Source organism: Grammomys surdaster, unplaced genomic scaffold (genome assembly GCF_004785775.1).
Source record: "Grammomys surdaster isolate TR1022 unplaced genomic scaffold, NIH_TR_1.0 141, whole genome shotgun sequence".
Taxonomy (NCBI): domain Eukaryota; kingdom Metazoa; phylum Chordata; class Mammalia; order Rodentia; family Muridae; genus Grammomys; species Grammomys surdaster.
In genome coordinates this window covers 3,274,372-3,286,020 of record NW_021604599.1, presented here as the reverse complement: position 1 = coordinate 3,286,020, position 11,649 = coordinate 3,274,372, and the positions used below count along the sequence as shown (strand labels likewise).

Below are 11,649 nucleotides of genomic sequence, written 5' to 3'. Positions count from 1 at the left end.
CTCTCTCTCTCTGTCTCTTTCTCTCTCTCTCTCTCTCTCTCTCTCTCTCTCTCTCTCTCTCTCTCTCTCTCTCTCTCTCTCTCTCTGGATATAAGAGTTCTGCACCAGGTTTGGTAGGGTATGCCTGTCCTAGAACTTAAGAGGGGACATAGAAAGAAGAATTGTGAATTTGAGGCCAAGTTGGACTACATTGCTGTCCTGTGTCAAGGGACAACTACAACATCAACAGCAACAACAATGATACACCTAGAGGTGAAAATCTGGGATTAGTGGCATGTTACAACAAAGGAGACACAAGGCAGTGGGTGTCTCAGGAAGGAAGCATCAGAGAGACCTCATCAAGGACCAGGTGGAAGGGAGGGAGGGAGGGAGGGAGGGAGGGAGGGAGGGAGGGAGGGAGGGAGGGAGGGAGGGAAGAAAGCAGTAACATAATCCCTCATTTTACTGCAGTTTTAAAAACTTTGAGGTCTTCATGTTCAAAAACTTTGAAACAAATAGAACTTGAAGTTAATGTTTTACTTCTAGAAAAAAATAACTGAAAGTTACGTCTTAATACTATTTGACATCTAAACAATGTATAATGATTGAAAAACTAAAATATACCCATATATAATAATTTCAGGTCTCCAAAGGCATAATTATTATAAGTAACCTCTTAAACTAACAGCTACATTCATCAAATATTCTAAACTAAACCTAACAATGAACCTAAAACTAACATCAGTTTTCCTAATAGATTTAAAATTAAAACATGCGGCTGGTGAGATGGCTCAGTGGTTAAGAGCACTGACTGGTCTTCCGGAGGTCATGAGTTCAAATCCCAGCAACCACATGGTGGCTCACAACCATCCGTAATGAGATCTGATGGCCTCTTATGGGGTGTCTGAAGACAGCTACAGTGTATTTACATACAATAAATAAATTTAAAAAATAAAATCATGTGCTTATTAAACTTGATCCAAATATATTTTCTTCTAAGAAAAGTCCTACATAAAACATTTGAACCATGTCAGAACAAACAAGAGAGAAAAGCTCTCAACCTCACTTTTTCATGTTTATTCCCTCATTAACTAGCTGGCATCTGTTCACTACCAGGACTAAGTGTTAACTAAACAAAGTGGTCTTCAGAAAAGCCCCTGGCATTCTGTAGTCAGCAGATACACTAACATACATCATTCTCTGTTCTTAACACAGCACTGAACTCATTGGCTGCCATCTTTACCCTGTTCAAGAATGTGTGATCCCTTGAGAAAAGAAATCACCAAGGTATTTTAGCACTTGATAGGCACACCACAGAAATTCATATAAATCACTTACTGTCGTAATATCTAAAAACCAGAAACACCTCAGTGTGTGTCTGGAAAGGTTTCTTAATATTTCCACATTAGGAACTGTTCTTGTTTGATTCTGTGACCGTGGTGAAACATCATGACCAAAAACAACATTGGAAGGACAGGATTTATTTCATTTTCCAGGTCACAATCCATCAGTGAGGGAGGTCAGGTCTAGAACTCAAGGCTGGAACCTGGAGGTAGGAACCATGTGAAGAACACTGTTTTCTAGCCTGTTCAGATGGCTTCCTTATACAGCCCAGACCTACATGCTAGCAATGGTGCTGCCCACAGTGGCCTGAGCGCTCCCACACCAATCATCAGTTAAGACAATCTCTCACAGATATGGCCTCTGGCCGATCGAACTGAAGTAGTTCTTCAACGGGGATTCCCTCTTCTCCAGTGGCTCCAGATCTCGAATTGACGATAAAAAGTAACCAGGGTCAAAACACTACATCTCCCATGCACAAGATCCAATCTCACTAAAAAACTAAAAGAATTCTACACCACCTTAAGTTTTCAGCACACAGCCTGGCTCTCATGTTTGGTTGGCTTTCGTTTTTCTCTCACGTTGTTCCCTGGACACAGCACACTTTTGCTGTCTGCTAATCTTTGCATGATCCTGCTGCTCTGCCTACAGTCCTATCGCACAGCTCAGGCCGGCAGCATCTGTATTTCTCTTTCCCTGTGTTAGGCTTCTCATTTCCATCCTACAGCATAACATCAGGATTCTTTCCAGACTTTCTTTCCAGACTTTCTGATGTTATAAAGTTGTTTATGTGTGCCATCTAGTGGCACTGTGAAAAAAAATGTTTCATTTTAACTATATAGCTCATTTCTCAGTAACAGAAATTAGAAGAAGCAGTTTCTACCGGAAAACTAAAGGTTGATGATAATATCATTGTAACTACTAATGTGGGTCCCCCTTCCCTTTCCCTCTCCCCCTCCCCCCTCCCCTTCTCCCTCTCCCTCTCTCCCCTCTCTCTCTGTCAGCACTGAGAGAGTACTGGGAACTGAACCTAGGTCCATGTGCATGTGTGGCAAATGCTCTACAACTGGGCCATAGCCCCTAGCCATAAGACCTTGTACAAAATTCTCAAAAACTATTTTTTTTAAAAAAAGAAAACACAACCAAAACTTTTTGTGGTTCTTGATGGGAAAAACAAAGGCCTTGTTGTAGTAGTCACTGAACATCTGCTAAAATATCTAAACTCCTGAAACTATATAGGGACCCTATAATACTTAGGATAAATTCTTTGAATGGAAGATGGGCCGAATTCAACTGCTGTCGTCTGAACAAAGTCTGTAGTGAGGAAAGGAGCTTGATGCAATTCAGATATTGTGGTGCACACACATAAGTGTACAGTGAAACTGATGTGCCATTCTGTACACAAACCTCATGGTGACCAACTCTCTCCCACTCATGACCTCTCTGATGTTCCTCCTGGCAGGTCTTATAGAAATAGGGAGAAAAGTAGAAAATCGAAGTTGAGCTGCAGAGAGCCCCTTGCCCAGTACACCAGCGCCCCCTTCTGGATACAGGCCCCAAGTACTTCCTCCTTGCTAAAGCTGTATACCTGCCCCCACCGACAAAGAGACCACAAACTGGCTAGTTTAAGCAATAGAAAAAAAAAAAATTTTTTTTTTTTGCTTCAGTTCTGGAATCTAGAAATCCAAAACCAATGTTTCCTGGACAAGCCATGAGAAGACCTCTGTCGCAGGCTTATAAGTGACATATTTGGGGGTGCATGATTCAATTTCCTCTTAAAAGTCACCAACATATCAGATTAGACCCACCCTAAGGATTTATTTTAACTTGATTACCTCTGTAAAGACACTATCTCCAAATGAAGTCATATTGGAGCTGGATTTCCAGCATACAAACTGTGAGGGGCTTCACTTCAGCGAGTAGTCAGAGAGGCGAAGCCATCATTGTTCTGTTGGTGAGCTTTTGTATAAAATAGCCTTTGCTCTGTTTGAGCCTGAGGGGTGACATGTCTATTGTGGAGTCTGGAATCCAAGACAGGACAAGTAGAAGGTAGAGGTCCGTCTGCTGGTCAAAGTAGTTGCTTGAAGGTGCAAGTGCTCAGACCACACCTTAGTCTCTTCTTGGCTGCATACAGGTGCGGTAGCCACAGCCCTCAGGGAAAATGTCAACCTGTCCTCTTCCAGCTGAGTCAAAGCTGCTGGCTCAAAAAGGGGCTGGGTTCACTTTTGGTTTAGCTAAGCCGAAGAGGAATGGCTGATGCAATTCAACCTCAATGCCACACACGGAAAACCTGCTCATTGGGATCGATGGGGAAGGACTTAAAGCTGTTCCTTTGCCTCTGGTCAGTCAGGTGACTACCTAGGACTATGAACATCCTGTGCATTCTTGAAGGGTACGTCAAAAAAAGCAGGGCCCCATTTCCTGGAGCCATCTCTTGCTTGCGTGTCAGTGAACAACCCTGAGGAGTGACACAAAGCAAAAGCCTCCACTTTCCTCTTGTTCATGGTTCCCTATAACAGCAGTAGATTCCCCGACACTCAGTGTTCCCCATATCTGACCCAAATCCACAGAGCGCATGAGCTTTGAGTAGCAGGAGGAAGTGACATCAGCACTTCGCTCACCCTGCTTCTGTGCAGTGACGAACATCTCTGATGTGGGAGTCTCTGGTTTTCTGTAACTTCCAAGGGGAATAAAGTCCCCAGATCTTCACAGATCCTGAGGTCATGTAGTGTGATATAAGAATGAAACTTTTGTAGTTTCCAGGCACACACAACTCTTGTTTCTGAGATACTGGGCTGATTCCTAGCCTATAAGTCTCCTCTGGTCATTGCTGCGTTACAGTAAGTAACTTGCCCATCCTTTCAACTTTCCCCAAAGGAATCATTATCCCACACAGAAACTTTTGTAAGTCTTTAACATCAGTGGGATATAGTGATACATATCAGTAATCCTATCCATGAAGAGACAGACAGGAGGACTCAGAAGCTCAAGGCCATTTAGACTACATAAGCAATTTGAAGCTGCCCTGGGTTACATGAAACCCTAACATTTAAAACATATTTTTAAAAGCAATGACAGCAACACCTAATATAAGCAACAGGCACTATAGTACACATTCTCTATAATGTGCATAATTTTTATTTCTTGGAGCGTTTCTGAAGGGTGTATTGCCTATAGGGTACAGACCAGGAGACCAAGGATAGGTCATGCTCACAGGCAGGATGCTATGGACTCATCCAGGTGTCTAGGTTACCTCTCACTTGTACTGCCCAAGAGTAGGACTTTCTATTCTTAGAGCCATAACAGACCACAGGGGCCTCATGATCATTGTCTAAAACCTTAGCAAAACCAATTTGGGTTGAACTTTTTAACATTCAGTTGTGTCATGTAAGATTTTAAAAATACTTTGACAGCTTATATTAGGCAGTTCAGCAGTCTCTTTGATTTTTTTTTTCTAAACATCTACTGTACAACCCAAGGTCAGGCACCACAGTCTATAGCAGTTTCCTAATGCAGCTTTAACAATTTATTGTCTAAGGTTAAAGGGCTAAAATGGGCTGGCACGGCTCTGTCTCTCTGGAGGCGGCAGGGGAAATTCTATTTCTTTGGCTTTTCCAGCTTATTAAGGCTGCCTGCATTTGTTGGCCCATGGTCTGGACTCTACATCTTCAAAGCCAGGAGAGTGCTGCCCAGGTTGTGATTGTGTTTAAGACTTTTATGTGCAACAGTGTAACATTTTTTAATTCTCTCTCTCTCTCTCTCTCTCTCTCACACACACACACACACACACACACACACACACACACACACGTTCTTACAAAGGTCCTGAAAATGATAATGGATCTATATTGATAATCTAGGATAACACTTCTTCAGATGAACACATTGTAAAATCCTTTTCCATGTAAGGTGTCATATTCCTAATATACTCACAGGTTCTAGGAATCCAGAATGCCCCGGGGAAGAGGCATATTCTGTTCATAATATATTCTAAGCAAGTAGTGTGGAATTTTTGGCTCAAGTATCTGGATTGGAGACATGGGCCACTCACCAGTTACTTAGTCACCTTCTTCACCTTGTCTTTGAGGATGGAGCCCAAGAGCATCTTAATTAGGGGTCAAAGGGAGTCTAAGAGAACATGCTTCTAGAGCACCATTCTAGAAACTAAACATGATCAGGAACATAGCATCTCAACTAGCACATACCTGAAGTCGAGCATGCATAACCATGAACTCCTGTTGGTTTTTCATGTTTTCATTCATTGATTTCGAGAATATAAACCCCATCTTGACCTAAAGTGTAAAATGCAAGGCATGTTGAAATAACAGACTCTGTACATCCTTATACAGATGTTGGGCTCCTATCAGCTGTGACAATGTAAAAAGAGAGAGGAAAAAACCCTGACCTAGAGAATAGTGTAAATTCTAAGTAGCTGTCTAACCTCAGGCATACTTACCCAGCCTGAACATCATTTACTCAACCAAGAAGAGCTGACTGAAATGTTTTCCCATCTCTCCCTGCTCTGTGAACATACAGCGCCATGCTTCCTCGGTTTTTCCCTCAATAAATCTAACGTGAGTCACCTTCTTACCGTCTGTTCTGCCAGACAAGAAGACCTTGCATCTGAGGATGTGTGTTCAGAACTTCTGTCTGTCCCTCTTGACCTTGCGTATAAGGTGTAAGTGTCTTGGAGTCAGTACGTCAGTATTCCCCCTGACGTCTCATGCTCCCCTCCCTCTTTGACACAAGTCTCATCCTCCTGCAGCTGATAACCCCTAGCTATTTTCCTCCAGTCTTGCCTTCATTCTTTCCAAGTTACCGAGGCTCTCAAAAGGGCAGGATAAGGATGCTTACATGCCTTTGCAAATAGATCTCCATGTGTGAGTGTAGACATACATTCATGTGTGTGAGTGCAGGTGGGTGTGTGCCACAGGTCAGAGGGTAACCCCAGGCATTGTTCTGCACTTTCCACCTCGCTTGAGACAGTCTTTCCCAAATGTTGCTCTCAGCTGTGTACCCCAGGATAGCTGGCCGGGAGCTTCCAGGGATTCTCCTGTCTCTGCCTCTCATCTCACCACTGGAATTATAGATGTGTGCTACCATGCCCAACTTTTCATTGATGTGCAAGCTTTCAACACAAGTCTTCACAATTGCATGCTGAGTGCTTTACCCACAAAGCCGTCTCCTCAGCCCAGAAATGGTCTTTAAGAATGACTACATTGTAGAGTCTCTCCATTATTTCCAATGGATCTTACAGCACAATAAACTCATTGCAAGTTGGACATACCATTGAGAAAAAAATGCATTTACTACACCACTAAATATACCGAACGTTGTGGTTTACCTTAGCCTACTTTAATATTCTCAGAAACACTTATGTTAGCCTAAAGAAATACAGGCCTCTTTTTAGAATAGCATGTTCAATATAATTTATTAAATTTTACAGTAACATTAAAAACAGAATGGTTGTTCTGTTTTACTAGCCTGGGAAATGAATTCAAATTTTGATATTTTTCCTTATGATCTATATCCCCTTCTTACCATTATTTTCTTAAAAACTGTGACTCAAGCCACCTCTATATCAGTCACCACCTTGACTTTTAAAAATATTATTATATAATCTTATCTAACAGCTACCCCAGAGGTCTATAGACTATAGATGGGTCAGAACTTCTAATTTTGTTCTAAACACAACTGAGCATTTTCAGAAAACATTTTCATTGGTTATTGATTTTTCAGAAGACCATAAGGCTCAGGGGAATGTCACAACATCTCTTCTTCTTCAGTGTTGTCTTAGGCTGTTGAATACCTCCATGCCACAACAGCCGGTCCCACTGCTTCACAGCCGGGATTTATGCATATTCTGAGGAAATCCCAGACAACAGCTGCTTCCACATCTTCCCTCATAAGAAAATCCCTGGGTTTAGAGTAACCCCGGATATAAGCATGGAGAACAGGGCTGTTTCACATCAATTGGTATGGTTACCCTGTTAGTTGGGCTCCAGGTGAGTATGAGCTGAGGTTTCAGTGACATCCCTGTATTCCCTGGAATTAAGCAGCCCTTAAGCCAGTCAGCTGTGAGGCTGAGCAGAGGCTGAACTACTTCCTAGGAAGGAAGAGAGAGCCTTACGCAGCCCTGGGACATCATGTCTGTCACTGTCCCACTCAGCACCCTATGAGTAGAGGCAGAGGACACTCATCTGGGAGGGGGATCCAGCTGTTTACTCAATTGTCTAAGTATTGGCAGGTCACATGAGTCACTTCCAACTGAGCCTGCAGGAGAAGTCTTATCATCCATCTTGATAGTCTCTGTGGCTTCTACTTCACACAAACACTTGCACAAAATAGGAATCTTAACAGAAGACAAACCTTGGCTCAGGCTGCTCAACATCCCTTAGTTTTCTTCTGTAGGAGTAGATTATTGAACTTTTACATCTGCTGCAAGCATCTTAAAACATCTTCAAAGAAACCTACTGTTCTCTAGTCTACACACACACACAGACACTCACAATACACTCACATAGATACATACTTTCACACACACTCACACACTCTCACAGACTCACACACACTCACATGCACACTCATACACTCTCTCTCACACACACACTCACACACAAACACACTCTCTCACACACATACACACTCATACACACTCACACACTCGCACTCTCACACACTCACAAACACACACACACACACACACACTCCTCTTAGTCTCTTGGCCTACTTCTATTTCTAAGGGGGTGAGCTCTCCAGCCCTTGAAGTAGCAGGGCAACCTTCCTGTCAATCATCTAGAGAAGAGCAGAGAAACATTTTGGAAAGCTAGGATCTAGGCTTACCTCTTTCTGGGCCTTGCACTCCTGGACTTGGACTTTGGATGTGTCGGGGAAATCTCAGGTACACAGTTAAAGGTAGAAGGCAAACAGGAATGTCCCTCTGGAGATTACACCTGCAAATGAGCATGCCACACCCTGTAACTTCACCCTTGAACAGTGTTTTCAACCTCTTCTCCCCATACCTAACAAAGCCATTTTGTGCTCTTTCCTTAGGATGTCCCAAATACCTTCAAATTTTTCTCTCCCAGAGACAGACAATATTATTAGCAATATGTAAGAGTGGCCCCAAACTGACTTCATTACAGGCAACACAGAAAACCACAGTGTCCTGGAGGATGGAGAATATGGATGTGAGTCTAGGCTGCTCCTGGTTTTCAGTTTGCTTTAGGTTAGGGATGGGGAAACACTGGCGTTAATGCTCCAGTCCCAAGAGGCCATGATTCAAGGTACTCTGGAAAGGTGTGTTGGGGCGGGCGCCGGGGGCGGGGGGGGGGGTATGTTGACTGTGCAAATCCCAGACAGACTTTCTGTGGTCGTCCTAGGAACCAGGATTCGATTTAGAAGAGAAGGAATTCTGCGCGATTTCTGTCATCCAGATTTCTTCCCTGATTTAGACCCAGAATTTTTGGCTGGTCACATCATCACATTCATTCTCAATAAATCTTCCAAACCATGTTCCCAAGAAGGAAGCCACATAACCTCTGGGGTTGGTTTTTGTTTTGTTTTGTTTTGTTTCCACTCTCGCTCGGCTGAGCCAGCTTACCGTCATTTAGGGTATTTCCCTAAAGATATCCCATTTCCCTGTCCATTGCACTCTCCACACTTGTCCCAACTTGATGACAATGGTATGGAGAGATCACACTCATAGAACCGGGTTGGCAATACCTGTCAGCCTCGGGGGCATCAGCAGAACCCACAGCCCAGGCCTTCCCTATCCAGCGGGAGCTGCAGCTGTGCGGGCTCATACAACCGAGCCGACCCTCCCTCCAGGAGCCTGTGACCCGATGCACTCACGCGACACGGTGCGGGGAAGGTGACCACGACAGAGGCCTCTAGCCAGAGCTCCAGACTGAGCAGGGCACAGACAGTACCTTGCTCGGCAGAGCCCCAGGATTGGCTGGCTATAACAGTGGATCACGAGTTTCAACCAATCAGCGTGGCCTTTGGCTCCTTTGAGGCCCGGGGTGTTCTTCCGGTGCAAGCGCCGAGCCGGGAGATGGGTGGGGCGGGACAGAACAGCAAATTCCAACCTGCAGGGTCCAGTATAGTGCATGATTTCGAGGGAAAGCTGCCTGTAAAAAACAAACAGAAAAACAACAACAACAACAAAACACGCCACCACCAAATCGCATAAAGGTAAACAGGGAACAAAAAGCAAACAGTGGCAAGAATTTCCCTATTTCCCTATGTGCTTTCCACACTCCCAACTTCACTGAGGAAACATTCAAGGACCCATTAGCACTTGCTATGCAACCAGTTGGGAAAATAGTACGTGCTTCACAGCCTTTAAGAGCCCTGTTTTAACCTTGGCTGGCCCTACACTTTAGAGAAGGTAATCTAGCCTCTTTCAGGCATATCTAGCCTCGCAGCCTTGTACAGATGTTCTTAGCTTCAGTCCTCTACATTCTGACTTTCAGATCCCTCATTCCAAACATTACTTGGATGGAGAAATTGCAACAGTATCTTTAGTCCTATTTGTGGGAGTGGGTATGTGTTGCTAGGAGTCCGTGCTTTCGGAGAGAAATGAGCCACAGATCTCTAAGGTAGGAAGTAGTGTCTATACCTGCAAACTAAACTTGCCTCTGTTCTGTTCCCAGCTGTTGGAGGGTCAGAAGTCCTTGTACCTGCAGATAAGCACTATGGGAACCAAAAATGTTAAACACACAGGGTTGTAGCTTCAAAGAAAAAGATGTATAACATGTTTTCTGCTCAGAGGGCTGGGAACGGAGGTGGTCAATATTTGCGCTGTGTGGGCGAGACCATACCAGATCCTTCCCTCATCATGAGCTGTTTTTCTCAGTCAATCTATAGAACCTATCTTTATGGACAATGTCACATACAATCAACCTATAAAACCCATCTTAATCTATTTTCTACCCTTTCAAAGACTTACGTATTCTAGATAGTTTATATAAATGAACAGACTTTTTACTGGCTTTTTAAACTTTAACACTAGTGTGTGTGTGTGTGTGTGTGTGTGTGTGTGTGTGTTCATCTAAGCTATAGTATGGGGGCTGATGAGATGGCTCAGCGGGTAAACATGCTTGCCACCCTGAGACCCAGTTATATTCCTGGGATCCACATGGTGGAAGGAGAGACCCCAGTATTGAAAGCTGTTCTCTGACATCTCTAACTGTTCCTTGCATGCGTGTTCACTTGCACACACAGAGAAACAAAAATTAAACGAGTAAATTAGAGCATGTACTGTGGCTCCATTTCTTGTTGGGACTAAATAGTAGTCCAGTGTATGACTATAAGACATTTTGTGTATCCATTCAGACCAATGGACATTTGGATGGTTCTGTTTAGTCTAGTATGAATAGCATTGTTAGCTTATGTGAGCATCTTGTCAGTTGTCTTGGGTGGTAGGGATAGAATTTCTGGGGCATACAATAAGCCAGGGCCTTAAGATGCACACACTGTGATGGCAGTGGATGAAGATGCTCCCTTACCTGTGTGGCCGCTGTGCAGCACACTGGAGCATCATTCTGGCTTTGATCCCCACTGTATCCTTTCCTACCATGTAAGTTTGACAAGTTACTTGAACGGGGAGTCTCCATTTCCACAGCCCTAAAGTAGAGGTGACTCCAGGAAATACAACTCATAAGACTATTACACAAGTTAGGTGGATGCACGAGAGGGTCTGATATTTGAAACTACTGCCTGTTTTACTATTACTGACTCTTCCAGTCATTACTGTGATTTCATCTTATTCATTTGGTAGGCTTTTTTTTTTTTTTAAATGATGCTGTAGTTTGTCAAGGTTTGTCACTGAAATGCAGTAACTGAAGATAACTGTGGTGGAGAGAGCAGGGGAGCTAAAGGGAGCTGGTCTGAGCAGGGGCAGGTACATTTCAGACTGTAACCTGAATCCAAGGAGGCTTTGTGCAGCTCAGCTGAAGCATTTCATAGCATCCCAAGCTTGACTGGGGGAGCGCTGGGGAAGAGCAGTGAGGGTGTGGGCTTTAGCCCTTTTCAGCTGTATGTAAATAATGGCACAGCTGATGAGCAGGAAACTTGTAGCTGCTTCTCTTTTGGGTGCTTTTCAACTGTGCTGTCAGTATTGACTAAGCACCTGCTTGCTAACTTCCTTCTCCTCTAACCCATGCGACACACATGACCCTGTTCTCAACCTGTGAATCGCAGCCTGGTCTCCTCCCCTGAATGATCTTCTTCCTCCTTCCCCTCCTCCTCTTCTTCCTCTTCCTCCTCTTTTTCCTTCTCCTCCTTCAGAAAATAGTCCCTGAACTCTGAGAAATAGGACTGTAG

At 43.8% G+C, this 11,649-nt stretch overlaps 1 protein-coding gene across 4 annotated transcripts in view; it reads right to left on the bottom strand.

The window, feature by feature from the left end:
* Plgrkt (plasminogen receptor with a C-terminal lysine) overlaps positions 1-9,265 on the bottom strand; it is a 14,320-nt gene extending 5,055 nt beyond the window's left edge. Inside the window, exons 1-4 of one of the 4 annotated variants that reach the window (XM_028764118.1) lie at positions 9,175-9,254; positions 8,388-8,488; positions 8,164-8,273; positions 5,526-5,612 (exon numbers count right to left, since the gene is read on the bottom strand). In XM_028764118.1, the coding sequence (XP_028619951.1) occupies positions 5,526-5,606 (81 nt within the window). In that variant the 5' untranslated portion in view covers positions 5,607-5,612; positions 8,164-8,273; positions 8,388-8,488; positions 9,175-9,254. The other 3 variants (XM_028764115.1, XM_028764117.1, XM_028764116.1) reach the window with 3 other exon arrangements.
* Positions 9,266-11,649: the final 2,384 nt, after the last annotated feature.